The 17,436-nt window shown below is 49.1% G+C and overlaps 1 protein-coding gene across 2 annotated transcripts in view; it reads right to left on the bottom strand.

Annotated features, from left to right (window-relative positions):
• Window positions 1–4,474: 4,474 nt before the first annotated feature.
• NCKAP1L (NCK associated protein 1 like) overlaps window positions 4,475–17,436 on the bottom strand; it is a 40,498-nt gene continuing 27,536 nt past the window's right edge. The window contains exons 23-31 of one of the 2 annotated variants that reach the window (XM_046644956.1): window positions 16,081–16,178; window positions 15,861–15,954; window positions 15,628–15,710; window positions 15,254–15,334; window positions 12,560–12,653; window positions 11,580–11,696; window positions 11,131–11,240; window positions 9,302–9,391; window positions 4,475–5,826 (exon numbers count right to left, since the gene is read on the bottom strand). In XM_046644956.1, coding sequence (XP_046500912.1) covers window positions 5,695–5,826; window positions 9,302–9,391; window positions 11,131–11,240; window positions 11,580–11,696; window positions 12,560–12,653; window positions 15,254–15,334; window positions 15,628–15,710; window positions 15,861–15,954; window positions 16,081–16,178 — 899 coding nt within the window. In that variant the 3' untranslated portion in view covers window positions 4,475–5,694. The remainder of the gene's footprint in view (window positions 5,827–9,301; window positions 9,392–11,130; window positions 11,241–11,579; window positions 11,697–12,559; window positions 12,654–15,253; window positions 15,335–15,627; window positions 15,711–15,860; window positions 15,955–16,080; window positions 16,179–17,436) is intronic. The other variant, XM_046644965.1, reaches the window with a different exon arrangement.

The raw sequence follows: 17,436 nt of genomic DNA on the forward strand, positions 1-17,436 counted from the left end.
GCCGCCGCCGCCGCGGCGCGCTGCTGGAGCCGCCTCCTCGCCTCTCTCCTCCTCCCCCGGGCCGGTCCCCCTCCCTCTGCCCCCCTCCCTTCTTCCCTGCCTGCCCGCTCGTCTCTCACTCCCCGCAGCCACTCCTCCCCCTCCCAGAGGAAGGATTGGAAGCCAGGGGCACCCACAGACAGGAGCGCCCAAGGGCGAGCGCACGCACACAGGCGCGGGTGCCGGGGGCTGCGTGTGCCCCGCGCGGCGGATGCCAGCGCGTGTTTACGGAGTGCGGCGCAGGCGGCGCAGGACTTCGGCGGGGGTGGTTGTGTGGGTTCTCTTGGTGTGTGTTTTGAGTTTCTGCGTATGTGCATGTAGTTTCATGTATCCTCGTGTGCCTAGCCGCCTGTGCGGCCCATGTGTGAGGAGGGGCGGGGGTGAGTCCACATCTCTCCTCCTGGGAGACCGGGGCACTCTGGCGGAGCGGAGCCACCCGCCATCAGATCCCAGCCCAGCCCAGACCCTCACGCTTGTGCTCCTGCCTCTGCAGGGAAAAGTTCAGGCTCTGCTCTGAGTTGCCGTGGCACCCCACTCCCCTCCTCAGTTCCCGTGGCTGAGGGGTCCTGACATGTCTCCATCGCCGTGGCCTTCCCCTGGAGCCTCTAACAAGCCCCCTGGCGGGTGGGAGTTTCTCCCAAGCTTATAGCTTTCCAGAGAGAATCCACCAGAGCAGGCAGCAGACACTTCACTGACTATATGTAACTTCATTGGGGCCAGGAAGTCATTTCCAGTATCTCATCTCAACCCCTCCTGTAGCCGGTCCAGTTTATTTCTTCTTATTCTGTCTTCGGTGAAAGAAATCTGAAGGCTAAAGGGCCGGCACAAAACAGCCTATTGCTTAAAACGTTGGTAGAATGAATGAACTGGAATTGGAACTCCAGACCTTGTAACAGAGCAAAGCCTCTCCCATCCAACTGAGTCCTACCTGGGACTCTGGCAGGAAGTCCCTTAGGATTCCTTCGAATTGTTCTCCTCCTTAATGACCACCCACTTGTGCACTGCGGGAAATCTTGTCCACAGAAAGTGGAGATGTATTCACTAACTGCTGGATCCAAAACAGGCCACTGATCCAGGATCCCAGGCTGTGAGTTCTAATTTCAAGAACTCTGGAGACTGGAAGGAAAGGTAATCAGGCAAAGGTTTTACGCGGTTCTAAATAGCAGGTGGAGGCTGCCCCTTCCCAGGCAACGGAGGAGAAAAGAGCAGAAGTGAAGTGGCGGGGTGTAGACTTCCAACACGAAAGAACTGCTTTTTAGGCAGTTAGGTTAGCTCAGGCCTTTAGATCTGGCAGAAAAGTATCAGCAGAACCAGCCCGCAGGATGTAAAGGCAGCAGGAGATGGCAGAGTCAGAGATGGAGAAGAAGCGGAAAGAATACTGAGCCTTCTCCCTCCCTGTCCTTCTAACTTCAGCACACGTGCCCTTTCCCCTCCTCGCCAGAACGGTCCCGGCCAAGCAGAGCTGAATCTGAGAGACCCCAGTCAGACTCCCACACCATCCAGTTCTCAAAACTTGAGAGCAATCGCCTCTTTTATCAACTGAAAGAGAATGGGCTGGAAACGACAAAAGAATTGCAAATTAGGATTAGAGCTAAAGAGCTCTAATGAGGAAATTAAGATTAGCACTAAGGGGATTCTCAAATTAGTCTGGTATTTCAACCAGAAGAGGTGGGAAAGAGGCGGGAAAACATTTCTTGTCAACACAGTGGAATGTCCCACCCCTGCTCTCCCAGGCCCCCAATTCCTAACCCATTTTAAGGAAGGGAAAATTCACCCCTCAACAAAGTTATTTGTGAAAGAGACTTTAGAGTCCATCTAGTCTACCACCCTTCATTTAACGAAGGGAAAGCTGAGCCTAGAAAAATTACATGATCCCACAGAGAGTAAGCCACGAAGCCAGGGCCACGCCTCCTAACGTTTTTGTAGTGCTTTTCCAGTCTGTGGCTCTCTTTAGTCACTAGTCCTGGTGTTTAACCTCAACCTCCTTCCTCTTCTTGCAATCCAGCCCCATTTCTGCCTTGCCCTACCTCCGGAGAGATAAGAACAGGGAATGTCTGCTCCGTTCATCAGCTCAAAAGTCTGTTCTTCTATCCCCGTCTTCTCCTCTTGTCCCCCACCCCCACTTTTCCCAGGCTCCTTCTGTCCAACCTCATTCCTCTGCTCTTCACCTTCCAAACTGCCCCTCCCCTTGGAGACCCTGCCTCCTCACTCCGGTAACCCCACAGTCCCTTCCAACAAGCTTTGAGTTTGATAGAGACCAAAAATGATGCTTTGGCAGCAGTGACGGATGGATGTGATCTGCCTCCTACGGGAATGCTATTTAAAGGGGCGGCCTCACAATTCTCTCCCTCCAAAGTGACAAGAGAAAAGCCTGCTCCTCAATCCCTCCAGAGCTGCAAACTCAGCTCAAGTTCACTTCTGACTTCCTCAACCTGCAGCCTGGCCTGCTGCTCCTGCTTCCTGTTCAGGTGGGAGGGAGAGGACTTGACAACTCATTGAGGTGTGGGGGCTGAGGGGGGATTCATCTTCATCTCCTTTGATGACAGGTACTTAGGAGGAGCAGGAGGCCCTGTGGGGAGGAGGGCTGGAAGAACACTCTGCCCCCGACCGCCTGAGTGCGTTTCAACCATGTGCCAGCTTCTTCTCAAAGTCAAACTTTGCTGGAGAAGAACTGATACAGGCATGAGGACCTAAGGTTAAGGCAGTCTTGTTCCTACCTGGGACATCCCTCCCTCCTGGGTCCTGGGGCTCGAACCACAGTTGTTCTCTACCTCCCAGGCCAAGTGCCAAAGGGGAAGATCCCCTCGGCCAGGCCCCGGCCACACTGCACCTGGAGGCTGCCCTCGCCTGCCCCCTAGGCTGCACAGCAGAGTGGGGAAGCACTGTTTTTCCTGGCCAAGGGAAAGGGAGCTCCCCTGCAAACATCTCGCCCCAGGCCTGGTGGGAGGGATAATGCCATCTCATTGCCGACAACAAGTTAATGGAGATTTTAACGAAAACGCTGCGCTAATGAAAATGCTGAGGCTAGAACCCACTTTCTGCCTGCAAGACAAAACAATCGGGGTCAGAATTTCTCCCTGATATTCATTCCACATTTGGCTTCAGGTCTAAACAAAGCGAGCTGGGGATCTGAGAGCAGAAAGCAGTTCATAATTGCTTGTGTGCCAGGCTGTTAGAGGCCAGAAACCCTCCTGGCAGAGGAAGCAAACTGCCTAAAATGCTGATGGGTCCTGCTACCTCATCTTCCCCTCACCTCTCCACACACACCTTTTGTTTCAGGTGAAGGCCATCGTGTCCTCACCTTCTCCCATTTTTGCTTGTTCTGGGGTCTCTGAATTCTAACAATGAAGTCCTCCCAGATGAAGCGGTGGTCTGGTCGGGTAGAAAAGGTCTAGGGCCCACTGTCAGATGTGGGTCCCAGCTCTAGATGCACTGCTAAACATGTGGCCTTCCTTAGTCATCTAACATTTCTGGATCTGTTTACTGGCCTGCGATAGGGAAGCCTTCCCTGGCTACCTTGCAGAATTGTCATGTGAGAGCACTTTGAAAAAGTATATGTGATGGAGAAGGGTGTGTGTAATTATATGTTTATAAAAAGATACTATGTCAAATGACAACATTTTAGAAAAGGAGAACAGATTTGTGTTGCCGGGGTTAGGAGAGGGGAAGGGGGCTGCGGAAGGGAAGTGGGTGTAGTTATAAAAGAGCAACATGAGGGATCCTTCTGTACCTTGGCCGTGGCGGCAGACGCACGAACCTGCATGTGATAAAGCTGCACAGAACTAGACACACACAGAGAAATGAGTCTAGGCGAAACCCGGGAAACCTGAAACAGATCAGCGGTTCGTGTCACTGCCAATATCCCGGTAATGACAGTACGCTGTAGTCTGGAAGATGTTACCATTGAGGGAACCTGGTAAAGGTACACAGGATCTCTCTGTATTATTTCTCACAAGTGCATGTGGATCAACTATCTCAATAAAAATTGTAATTAAAAAAAGGTATTATGTCTGCCCTCTATTCCCCTGCAGCACTTGTCTTGCTGTCCTCTGGAAAGCTCCTCTTAAGTGGTTCTACATGCAGATGGAAAAAGGGTCTCCATCTCCTGAAGAAGCAGCTCCCAGCAGAGATATAAGGGTATGAGTAGTTGTTCAGATACTTCTGAGCCTTCTCTTCCTCATCAACTTTGCCCTCCTCCATCTCAGCAGGCCTGACCCTGAATCACTCCTTAGAACGTAATGTGCTTTCCACAGCAAGCAAGGACAATTAGCTGATGCGTGAAGCAGGATCCTCTGTTGCTTCTGTCCTAAAAAGCAGAGAGTTGTTGCTAAGAAAAACTTGTGCATTGATTATGGGTGTCAAGTTAAAAAAGTATTGACTAAGCCTGGGTCTCAAGAAATAAAGATCAAACACACACATAAAATCCAAAAACAGGTATCAAATAACTTTAATGAAGGCCGAATGGTTTTGCTGAAAACCAACAATCGCTTCCCTTCTATCGTGGAAGTATGGACATATATGACCGTTGCTCCAGTCCTCCTTGGCAGTGGGTGCACAGCAATGATGGATAGGGGCCATTGTTTCCTGCCATGGAGTTAACTAAACCTAGCTTAGTGCTATCTTGAATGCCCCTAGGCTTTGTGACACTTGAAATTCTAATTAGTGCAGAAAAGGGCTAAGTTGAAACAGCTTGTACTCTCTCAAGTATACCCACTCTTAGAGCCCTATAACCTAATGAGGTCTATGAAATTTAAGATCTAGAAGAGAAATCCCTGCCTGGAGCAACAGCTGTACCTAGGATGACTGGGGGATTTGGGTTAAACTAGTCCCTCCAGATAGAAGGGAGAATAGCCCAAATGGTCTGGAAGGGAAACCCACATGATTCTGGTCCAATCAGTTGTTGTGTGACCTAGAATTACCCAGACTGACCCTCTGCTCTGGGTTGTGGTGATGTCAAGGAAAAAGCAGGAGAGGTTCACGTTAGACAGATGGGAGAACTTACTGTTACCCACCAGGTGTGGTAGAGCAGGTAAGTGGGTTGGGGCCAGTGAGAATCTCTCAAGAGCACGTCTCATTGCCCCTGCAGGCAGTAGAGCTGGAGGCAGAGGAAGAGACCCACGACTCCTGAAAGAGCCCCCACAAAGGAAAAAAGGGGCTCCTTTGCCACTACGTTGCAGCAGGAGCAGGCTGAATGTTTGCCGAACACATTTGGAAAAGGAAGAAAGGAGATAATCGTCCTAATGAATGTGCAGGAGACAATAGCAGCTCCAGTGGGAGGATTATAAGCTCATTATGGTTTAATATGATGATTGATCATCTCTGCCTGCCAGCATCATCCCAGAATAGTGACGAAGGTCGGAGAGACCCATGCCAGAGCTCACACTCCAATCACTAGAAGATAGAAAACATACTTGCATGTCACTCATTCTTTTCATTGTAAAAATCCATACGCATGGCCCCAATCCCCTAAGGTTTTCCATAAACGGTCCTCCACGCCCCTAGCCTGCCTCACTTCCCTGTGATTTCTCAGCCCTGGACTGTTCCTCCACATGCCTGTTCATCAGCTCTGGCTCCTGACCCCACCCCGTTCCCGCCCCTTGAGAAAATGGCCACAGCTTCCAGCTTGGCTGGGTTTAGGTAGGTCCAAAAGGCGCTTCAGTGGGTACTGGCTGGCACTCGGTTCAGGTGGAAGGCCCGGGACACCTCCCGATAGGCATTTCGAAGCAGGACATAAGGGAAGCAGGACTCTAGCATGTCCAGAGTCAGGAAGGAGGACTCCTCCACCACCTGGAAGAGAAGCGGCCAGGAGATGAGAACCTCAGGTAGGGCATAGCTGTGACACCCTGTGCCTCTTCATTCAGTTCCCGGGGCACGGAGGCCCTTAGAATTACAAGTGAATAGGGCTCCAAGCCACACTCCTGTCTTCCTCCCTCACCGGGTTTAGCTCTGGGAAAGCAATGCGGCCTCTTCAGCTCCATTACAATGACCCTGTCCCCCTCCTCAGGGTTTATAAAGGCCTCAGAAGCAGAAGGCAGGAAAGCATCACTTTTCTGGTGGCAGAAAAACTCCCATTCTCTCCCATTCTGGGTGCTAAATCATACGTGGGTGGGCAGCACAGATGCAGGTAAGGACAGATAAAAGTGCTAATGACAAAGCTTTGCAGAAAAGGAAACAAACGCCACTGCAGGCCAAGAAAGAGGGGCCTGGAGTCCACAGGGGTCCTTCGTGCTGGGCCTCAGTCTCCTCCTGCCTCAGTACAGTGCTTGGGGAACAGTAAGGATGCCGCATAAAGGAGCAGGCATGATTAATTAGTTTAATTAGAGGCCGCGTGCTGTGGTGATCCCAGCAGCCCCCACAGCCAAGCAGAAAGATAGATCAAGAAGCCTGGATAAGACTGAGGGTGGGGGACAGGGGCGCATATTAGCGAAGAGAAGCACAGCCGAGCATTGGGCTGGAGGGTCCTCATCCCTGAGGAAGGAACAAGGTGCATTTCCTTCAGGACTCTCCTCAGCCAGGAGGCTGTGGGACTAAACACACCCTGGAGAGAAGCGTCCCATATCCTCTGCAGGTCACGCAGATGGGCCCTCCCCAACGCATCTGCTGTTTCATGGACTGAAAACTCACTGAGGGAAGAGACTCTACGGTATCTATTCTAAATTGTTTCTCTCTCTGAAGTCCTTTCAACTTTAAAATGTATAAGATTGTGCTATTCTCAAACATATACACACACAATACACACAACAGCCTCAGAGGAGCAGACACTGCAGGCTGAAGGAAATCTGCCAGTAAAGCTGTAGCTCTGATCTTAGGTCGGATAATAGAAAAGAATTTCTTGACGGGCAAGACTTTCAAAGCTTAAGCCAGGAGAGAGATAAGATCTCTTTTCCAGAATATGACCCTCAGGTACAGGGGAATGAGTGATAGCTTCAAGAAGGATCCACTGGCCCAAGATTTCCTATTCTTTGCTCCACTGAGCACAGAAAATAACAGGGCTCCTAACTGGAGGAAATTCACAGTAGTGGAAACAGTGCTAGAGTGAAGGCCAGGAAACTTGAGTTCCAGTCCCAAATCTGCCCATATATTTTGTGGGAGACCTTAAATGTCATCTTTCCCTCCATCTCAGTTTCCTCATCTATCAATTGTAAGGACTAGACTAATGGCCAGGATCCGGTCTGGTTCTGACATCCAGAATTCCACGATTCTATGAGAGAGTTATCTCTTCCCCTGTGAAACCCATGCCAGCCCCAGGCTGGCAACACTCGGGTGGGCACTGCCCAAGCTTGACAGCCAAGATGGAGAGACCCCAGGGAGAGAAGTGCCTGGCCAGGATTCGAGGCTACACGAATAGCCTCTTAACTCAGAACACAGCTCCTTCCCCTTCAGTCATTTCCAATTTCTCTGTGGAAACATTTGCATTTAAATTGCTTTGTGGCAGCTAGTCCCTCTGTCTCCCCCTCCAACAAAAAGCCCCTGGTCCTAGCTCTGTTCCTGCCACTCTGCAGCCTCACCGCAATGCCACAGGGGTGGACACCTTCCCACACTTTGGCGGGGGGGGGGGGGGGGGGGCGGGCAAAGCAGGAGGAGGAGGCGGGGCTGAGTGGCAATACGGAATCACCTCCAACCTTACAGAGGTGGAAACTGCCCAAGGAAATGAAGAGGCCCTTTCATCCCAAAACAAAATGAGCAGCAGAGAGAGGGAACTAACATTTGTTGAGCGCCTATTACATACTAGTCATTTTCGCATATATTATCTCATGAATCCCAACCACTCTATCATAAGGATTATTGCCCACTTTGTGCATAAAGAATCAGGGTCTCAGAAGAGTTAATTAACTTGCCCAAGGTCGTGCCGCTCTGAAGCCTGTGCTCGTCTAGCACACCACTAGCCTTTGCCCACCCTCTGCCCTCTCACCCCACGCCTCCACAGACACACACTCTCGTGTCCATTCTCTTCCTTTCTCCATCCTAATCCTTCATCAGCCCTAGCTAGGCCTTTTTCTAACTGGAGAAACTGAGACCCAGATACCACTCAGTGCCTGGGTATCTAATGGAGACCTGGGAGAGTCCTGCATGCCTGCCCCTAACATCTGCGGGCCTGGCCGAGAGTACAAATGGGAGGCCACCAAATGACTAAACACAGCAAATAAACCATTACGTTCTATCTTTCAACCTCCACAGTATACCTTTATAATTTCATGGAGGGCCAGGTTTGAATTAAGTATTTTCAGACTCCTCAGAGTTCAGCACCAGAACAGGGGAGAGGGAACCAGCCCCAGTTTGAGGGGTTTTGCATACACACGTAGACGTCCTCCCTGCACGTCTACCCTCTGGCCATACATTCCTTGGGCACTAGAGGCATATCTGCCAGCAGCACTGCCAGCCTCAGGAGGATGGACTTGGGGAAGAAGCACAAGCCCTGCAAGTGGGCTGGAGCTGCTTAGCAGAGAACTCCTTAGCAGAGAATTCCTTAGCGGGGGCTTTGAGGTAGAGCACAGGCTCCAGGTGGGCATATCCTCTCCCCACGGGCCAGAGGAGGGCCTCTGAAACACAGGGCCCAGGGCAGCAGCCCCTCCTGTCCACATCTAAGTGCAGTTCTAACCTGCAGAATCCGACCTTTAGAGCAAAAGAGTGAGTAAGCATGTTGAAGAGGGAAACAGGGTCATGAGGAAAAGATACTGTAAAAGTGAACTGAGTCAGAGGTCCCAGAACTTTCTGCCAAAGTAGGGAAAGGCCCACAGCTTAGGAAGAAAGCAGAGAAAGCAGGGCCTGCCTGATTCATGGCCCACCTGGCTCCCCGCCTCGTAACTTTTCAGCTAAAATCCCTTCCTCCTCTGAGCCCATCCCCCCACCCCCAGTCCAGCTCTGGGCTCTCCAGCATCCTCTTCATAGTACTTCTAAGGACAAGAAATACAGTGGTAGGAAGTGGTCAAGTAAAACCAAACATGGACTGCACAGGCAGTTCTGGATGAGGGACACAGCTGCCCCACCAGGTCAGACCCGAGAACATTGCAGGAAAAGGCACCCGGTCAGCTGAGGGCCAGGAAGGCCCTGTCCTGCACAGAGAAGTCCTTGTACCTTGGGATTACAGGACAAGTCTAGAATGTTAACCAGAATATGAGTCCTAGACCCAAAGGGGCAAGGCAGAAGTTCTAAGTTAATGCTTTTGGGTGATGACAATGGCAGGGACCCAAAGACCCTAAAGAAGAGTCTCCCTTTGGCCCTTCCTCTCTCTTTTCCCAGACCAACTTAAACCAGTACATACCAAGCGCATGAGCAGAGAAATGGACTCCCGATTTCTGGTTTTAAGCCTGTCAGTCTCCTGGCCCAGCTGCAGGAGGCTGACAGAGGCCACCTGTAAGGGAAGAATTTGTAAGGAAGCAGATTTTTATGGAGGTCAGAGTAGGACAGCCTCAGGCTACAGGAAGTTAAGAAATGATCAAGGAGGAGAGTTAAGAAGTGCTAGGATGTTCCTGGAGACTCTGGTGGAAAAAATCCCCTAGGTTTCAGAGACACACATTGCCTGTAAACCAGCCAGTGCAGACAACAGGGGTTGCCAGGGGTGTTGGGGCAGAGGCTGCAAGGGGTAAGGAAAGAACCTAGAACAAAGGCACGTAATACTGTAAACCAGAGGATTAATCTCTTTTCCTGGGCAGCCTCTAGACACCACTGTCATCAGCCTGTTTACAGCTGACTCCCCAACTCGACTAGAGAGAAAGCCGGGCCTCTGACTCAGACACAGTGCTCTTAGTATTCTCCTCCTATCAACTCCCAAATGGCTGTCCTCTCCATCCACTCCAGACCACAAATGATCAAAGAGGGAGGAAGAAATGTGAATAATTGCATCCCAGGCCCAGGTTACCTGCATTTAGCAAACAAAGAGGGGAAAAGGAGGGGGGAGATTCCCCCTCACCCCATCTTAGAGATGTGGTGTGAATCCTCCTTAGATCTAAGATGCTCACAGCCCTTTCTGGCTGGCTGGCCCAGTGTAAACAGAGACCCTCTAACTAAGCTTCCAAGTCCCCAACATGCACTTCTCAGGACAATAGTATGATTCCCCAGAGAATTTGATTTACTGTGTTTTCTCCCAAAAGGAGACAGATGAGGCCTTAGTTCTTAAATCAGGACCGTGCTTTGCAAAGGAATAAGCTCCTTATTGCTGAGAATGCGCAAGCAGGCAGTGGGTAATGGACCATGGATCAGAAGTGTATTGATGGGATTCCTCCATGGAGGATTTAGAACGGAAAACTCTGGGGCCTCTTTCAACAATGGAAAGAGATTACTTAGTCTGTGTTTTTCCAGAGGCAAAACTAAGATCAATGGTGATAGTTACAGGCAGTCAAACTTTGGCTAAAATTTTTTTGAAAACAATTTTTTTTCAAACAAATTGGACATAACCCACAGTAGAATCAGCCATCTGGCTGCAAGCTCCAGTCCTTAGAAATCTAGACCAGCAGTTCTCAAAGTGCAATCCGCGGATGAGCAGCATTAACACCACCAGAGACTTGTTAGAAACGCAAATTTTCCAGCCCCACCTCTAATCTACTGAATCAGAAATTCTCTAGGGGATTCTGATTTACACTAAAGTTTGAGAATTTGAAAAAAGTCTGACTTTTTGTCAGTATTAGAGTTAGAAAGAGCCTTATAGATTATAAAACTCTGTCTCTCCAACCTGATTGCGCATCAGATCTCCTGGAGACCTCACTAACACAGAGGCCTGGACTCACCCTAGGATAGTCTAACTCTGGAGGTCTGGTAGAAGGATCGGGCATCTGTATTTTAATAAGCTCTGCGGGTTGGCTCTTCAGATGTCATACAATTTCTTAGTGTCAGATCCAGAACTAGAACTCAGATTTGCTGACTCTTAGTGCAACACTCTTTCCAAGTATCGGGCAGAGGCTGAAATACCAGCTGCTGGGGGCTTGAGAAGAAACTCCTACCTCTCACAAAGCAGCCTTCCACTACTCACTGAACGAGTTAGATGGGAGGTTCAGCTCCAAGGCCTGCTCAACAATAATTGTTTATGGATTTAAGTCAAACCAATTCCCGCCAGACTTTGCAGTCTCCCATTCCTTATAACCTAGACCCACTCACCACCAGAAATTCCTTGAGGTGAGTTTCAATGTTCTTGTTGTAGAGTGTGAAGAGGGCAGCAGACACCTGGATGATGGCTTTGGTCAAGCAGTGAATGTTGTTGTTGTAACCTAGGTTATTATTATTGAAGGGGAGACAAACAAAAGGAAATAGCAAAGTCAGCCACCCCAAGTTGACCCCTGCTGGTAATTCCTCATTTTTTCAGGCTGGACCACCCTTATTTGACCCCAAAAGGGCTGGGAGGCATTTGAGGATTAGGAGGAGGATATTCCTATGAAATTTCACTACCATTGAATTTTATGGAGAGCTCATTCTCAAGTGCTTTTTGAAACAAAACATTACACCTGAGTCAGAAGTCTGTATTTTCCAGATAAATGTCTCATCTCATCTCTCTACCCCAGGAGACTAACGTAAATAGCACCGGTCCCTCAGACCTACTCCTTACTTACCATCCTTCTCAATGCTATAGAAGGAAGAAGGGTCAGTGGCAAGGAGTGGAAGGGAAACGGCAAGAAAGATCAAGAGCAGGCAGGCCACCTTGTATTCTTCCTCAGAGGATGAAGCATCTAGTAAGATGGAAAAAGGAATAAGATCAGCAAACAGGGGTTACCTTCCACACGGGTCCAACTTCACAGCCTTACCCTGAGGCCCACATGAGAAAATACTATGAAAACACTTTACAAAGCACTGGAGGCAAGTCATTATTGCTGTAAGGGTCAGGAGTTATAGCGAGGGGCCTAAGTCCTGAAGGCCTCTCTGGTGACTGAGCAGAGCTCTTAGCCAAGGGCCCTGCTGACGCTCAGTCCTAGGACACTGTCAGCTGCCTGATGGGGTGGAGAGGCAGGAAGGAGAGAAAACAGTCTCACCAAAACCAAGAAAGAAGAGGGCGGGCAAGTCTGGCAACTCTGAAAGAGTTTAATACCAGCCCCTTGGTTCCATCCTATCTTGAGTGTCTATGGGTTTGAAAGCACTAATCATGGGAAATTGGGGAGGGGGGGGCTGTGAATAATGTCAAGGTGATTATATGGGAGGGAAGAGCACAAGATCACTCTGGGATCTTAGATGCTATACACACAACTTAGCATGAAATCCTATACTATTGTGTATTGTTCTCTCATTGTTTCATTTGCATTAATCTTCTTTCCCCAACCAGATTGTAAATTCCTTTGAGCACTTGCTCAGCATCCAACAGACTCTCACTTAATACTTTTTAGCTGATTGACAGATCATCTGGTTGGAACCTGACTAGAAAGCGAAGCTGCCAGCCTAAGTACTTTCTGGGGGTTAGGGGCGGCACTTTAAGTCTTTCCTTAGCTCCCAGCTTATATCCTAGGAATTCACAATCCCAAATAAAGGCTTCTTTGGCATTGACATTTTCCCACCAAAAATATGACCGAAGCCCTCCTTTGCCCCCTTTCCCCAATCTTACCAGCTTTCATATTGGCAATGGCAGATACTAGGGCTGGGTCAATGTCACAGCCCACTCCTGCAGCAGAGGCCAGCTCAAAGACACTCAAGGTCACCTGGTAGAGAAGAAAACAACATTCTGGAGAAGATTCTTAGGACAGAGGTGCTTGGCAAAAGCTACAAGTATGCAGGATTCCTGGATCACAGATTTTTAACTTTTGGTATACTATCACCTTTTCTGGGTTTTCCTTTCTCTTTTTTTGAGGAAGACTGGCCCTGAGCTAACATCCGTGCCCATCTTCCTCCACTTTATATGTGGGATGCCTGCCACAGCATGGCTTGCCAAGCGGTGCCACATCTGCACCTGGGATCCAAACCGGCAAACCCCAGGCCGCTGAAGTGGAACGTGTGCACTTAACCACTGCACCACCAGGCCAGCCCCTAAGGTATTCCTTTTATAGCTCTCTCTAACATACAGGAAAAAAACCCAAATGCTTTAGCTTACCGTTCAGATACTGCATTGTACAAATTTCCTTTCTCAAGTTTATTTCCCCAAAGGCTTCCACAGTCAATGCAGCCAGGGTAATTTATTCACTATCTCCAAATGACGACTTACATCCTTACTTTGGTTCACGGACCACCCTCTTCTAGAGTGTCTTTCCTCTCCTCTACTATATCTTAGTGACACCCATCCCTCGAGGCTTAACTCAAATCTCACATTCTTTGTGACACCCTCCGTGTTTAGTTCAACCCAAACCCATCTCTCCCTCCTTAAACTGGTACCACTGGCTTGGCATTGATCACACACAGCACCTCGTATTGTCTTTTCAGATAGGAGGTGAAACATATGGCTTACCTCACCAACTGGATTGTAATTCTTTGAACCCTCAAGGCATAGTCAGGGCAGAAAAAGGTTTTGGAGTGAGATCTGGGTTCAAATCCTAGAACCGCCACTTACTAAATGTGTGGTCTTGGCTAAAAGTTACTTAACCTCTTTGATCCTCAGTTTTCTCCTCTGTACAACTCAGAAAACAGAGTTGTTGTGAGAATCAAATTAAACCACAGGTGTAAAGCATCGGCCCTAGTGACTAACAGAGTCACTAATAGACTAATAAACATCATTCCTCTCCTCCTCTTCCCGCAGCTCAAAGCCAGGAACTTAGCATTTCTTTTTATCCTCTCTAGTGTTTAACACAGTGCTAAGCACACAGAAGGCATTCAATAAATATTGGTTGATTGATACCTGAATCCCTCATTGTACTCAGAACAAGGTTCCCAGGAAGTAGCCCCAAACTCCTACTCCCACACCAAGTACTTAGACCCATTTAGAGGCTTAAAAAAACGAGTTTAAAATGTTCTGAGAGAACAAGGATAATTGTTTCAATAGTAGGCAACTAAGTAGAATATCTTATGCAAAGAACCCCACAGACAGAACAACACACACACTTCTCCTGTGGTACTTGACACAGAAGCCAGACTGTAGGCTTATTCTGCTCTGCCCTTTATTTGAATTCACTGTGAACTAGATGACCCTGCTCGTGGCAACCACGGCCTAGGAGATCAGGGACCCGGTCCATGACCTGCAGTTTTCTGGAAGCAGAAAGGGATGACTGAAGGGCTCTTATTTTCTCTTCTCCTAATCTCACCCCTCTGAGACAGTAACAGAATCTCTGACGGACTGGCCACCCCCTCTCCACCCCTACCCACTTATTTTCACAGGCAGGCAGAGCCTAAAGCTCAGAGCTGCCCAGGAGGTTCAGTTGGCAAGCTCCTGACAGGCTAGAGCATTCAGCCCCAACATCAGCAGCTGCCAGAAACCCAGGCTCTCCGTAAAATCAAAGACCACTCAAAAGGGGCAGACGTCCTAGCGAAACATCGCCCCCTCCTGGCCCCCATGACCACTTGACCCTCATCTGATTTCTGGAGAGAGGAGGAATTTTCACAATGCGTTTGATCTCAAGGTAAGGAAGTTTTTCTTAACATCTAACTTTAATTCTTCCTCTTACCACAGACCTCTGTCTGTTAAAGGAATCAGTCATGAGAGAAGTAGCCTGCCCTATGCGCTTGAAGGCCCATGTTCCCAGCCTTCAGCTCTATTTCCTGCACAACATATTTGTTTGTTCCGAGTGATTCAAGAGACAAGATGATGCAAGTTGGGGCAGGGGGAGCCTGCAGAAGCCCCTCTTCCTTTCTCCATCTCTGTAGTAAATTGGGCCTGAGGCAGGGGACACAGACAGAGAGGGACTGGAAAGTTTCAGAACTAGGAGAAAGAAAAGGCCAGAAAAAGAAAGGAAACTCTGAGGGCAGGCAAGGTGGGTGGGAATGGAAGGAACAAATCTTTTATAAAAAGTACTTCAGCTCCTAACCAAAGAGGGGACTTGTCTGCACGCTGTTCAGGATCTAATTTACACATGGGAGGTGAAAACCTACAGATGCTATCCTAGACCTTCTCCCTCCCCCGACCCCACAGGGTCTCCCAGGCTCCCACTTCTCTCTGTGCACCCATGTCTCCCCAGCTCTGCCCTCTCTCTCCCAGAATATCTGTCTGATCAATGCTCCTCTCTCCACAAAATTTCCCCCAGTGTTTTCCTATTCAAATGCTGGCCCTTCTCCCTACAGTTTCTTCAGGGCCCTCTCTCCCTGACAAGATCCTAGCTCCATCCTCGTTCAACAACAAAAATCTCCTTGTTGGCTTCCACTTTGCACTTCCCCATACCTTGATGTCTGTGTCTGGAGTGACAAACTCCTTCAGGCACTCAATGGGACCCATAAGAAATGGGCAGTGGGAGGAGAAAACCTGGAGGAAAGAGAAGATAAATGAGCCCACAGGACAGTGGCTGGTGCCTTCACTTGGAAACAAACCAAAAAAGGGCCTCAGCTTAGATAAGAACCTAGCCAGCTTCCCGTGCTACCCTCGTCCTCACGCCTCTGGTTTCCTCGGTTCATCTATCCCCAGAGATCTTCCAGGCCATCTACCAAATTAAGCTCCTTTCTCCTCAATGCTCACCAGGCATTTCCACAACCTCTCACACAAACCCTACCCACAGAGGTGTCTGTGATTCTGTGGCAGCTCTCTCTCCCCCAGCTCACCTCCCGAAGTCCCTCTTGAGCCATGGTCCTAAAACTGAGGATAACTCCAATGATGGTCATGCGCTTCAGCACATTATCAGCCCCTGAGGAGGAAGAAGAACGTCAGAGAAGAGAACTTTGGAGAATAGCAGTGGTTTTGCTTCTTCAGACTGATCCAAGCCCCCAGATTCCCAAAAGCCCCTGTCACCACACTGCTTTTCCCAGTTCCTTCTCCCTTTAGAGGAGGTGCTCACCCGTCAGCTGGGGCAGCAGAGAAGCCATCAAGTCTGCCTTGCTGAAGTTGGATCTGATCTGAACAAGCACATCCATGTTTTCCACCACCAGCTTCTGCAGCCGCGACACAAAGCCATTAAGCAGGAAAGAGGAGACCCACTGTACATCTCCCCACAGTGCCCTGCTCTACCCTTTTCCCCAGAGGCTGGACCCTTTTCCCGGATCTTGCTTCCACAGTACCTTCAGCTCCACAATCTGAGACGTCACATGCCACATCAGGTTTTCACTCAGAAACTTCATGCCATAGGGACCCAAGAGTTCAGCCAAGGCCCGCATCTCTGGAACAGAGTTACAGACATCCCAGGTGAGACTGAGAGGGCACGGGAGTATTTGCACAATAGCTATCGAGAAATTTGAACATTAAAATGTTTTTCAGCAAGGAAAAGAAGTGGGAAGTTGGGAAGCAAAAGTGGCCTGAAATTCTGCGTTCAGGTGATGGGGTCTGGCCTGCTCATGGGACAATTTACCCTCTCCCCACAGGTACTCATGCCCAGACTTACTACAGATGACAACTGGTTACTTTGTTTTTTGGGTTTTTTTTTAGGAAGATTAGCCCGGAGCTAACTGCTGTCAATCCTCCTCTTTTTTCCAAGGAAGACTGGCCCTGAGCTAACATCCATGCCCATCCTCCTCTACTTTATATGTGGGACGCCTACCACAGCATATCTTTTGCCAAGCAGTGCCATGTCTGCACCTGGGATCCAAACCAGCGAAACCCCGGCCACCAAGAAGCGGAACGTGCGAACTTAACCTCTGCACCACCGGGCCAGCCCCACAACTGTTTACATTCTTACAGGAATCTATACTTTCCCAATCCCCTTTATGTGGTACCTGGGTTTTACTCTTGCTGAACTAACTTTATCAGATGTAAGACCTCAAACAAGTCACTGACCGTCTCTGAGCCTCAGTTCACTTCTCTGTAAAACGAAGACATTAATATCTGCCCTGAATACCTCACAGAGTCGATATAAAGGTAAATAAGATACTATATTATAAAAGCCTTAGAAAACTATAAAGATATATATGAATAAGGGATTATTATGATAATTATTGACAGCCCTCTGACATATATGGCACATCATCCTGGTTTAACAGACTTGGGGGCTTAAGTGCTTGTCCAGGTTCACTTAACCAACTCCAGGGCCCATACCAGAAACCCCGCACAATGCCTTACGGCCCTTTACTGGGTCCCAAGAGATCGCACGACAGCTCCTTATCTAAGGCCTGGCTTTTCTGTGTTCCTCCCTCCCTTTCCCTTATTTACTGCCTCCCCATCCAAGTTTTCCTCCCCTGAGCAGCCTTTTCTTTTTACATAATCAACACACATCCCCAGAGTCCCAGTTGTTTTTCCTCTAAATCCTTCTTCCCCCCAGTCGGCCCAGTGCCTTTCCCTCCCTCCCCAGCCTGCTGCTGGCCCTTTGTGAAGTAAATAGAACCCGGCTGGGGAAATCCCACGCTAGAAACACCAGTGACAAGTTCAGAGAGGAAGGAGCTCTAGCAGTGCTCTCTGGCTGTGGGCCATCCCAGCAGGGAGAA

This window comes from Equus quagga, chromosome 1 (genome assembly GCF_021613505.1).
Source record: "Equus quagga isolate Etosha38 chromosome 1, UCLA_HA_Equagga_1.0, whole genome shotgun sequence".
NCBI lineage: Eukaryota > Metazoa > Chordata > Mammalia > Perissodactyla > Equidae > Equus > Equus quagga.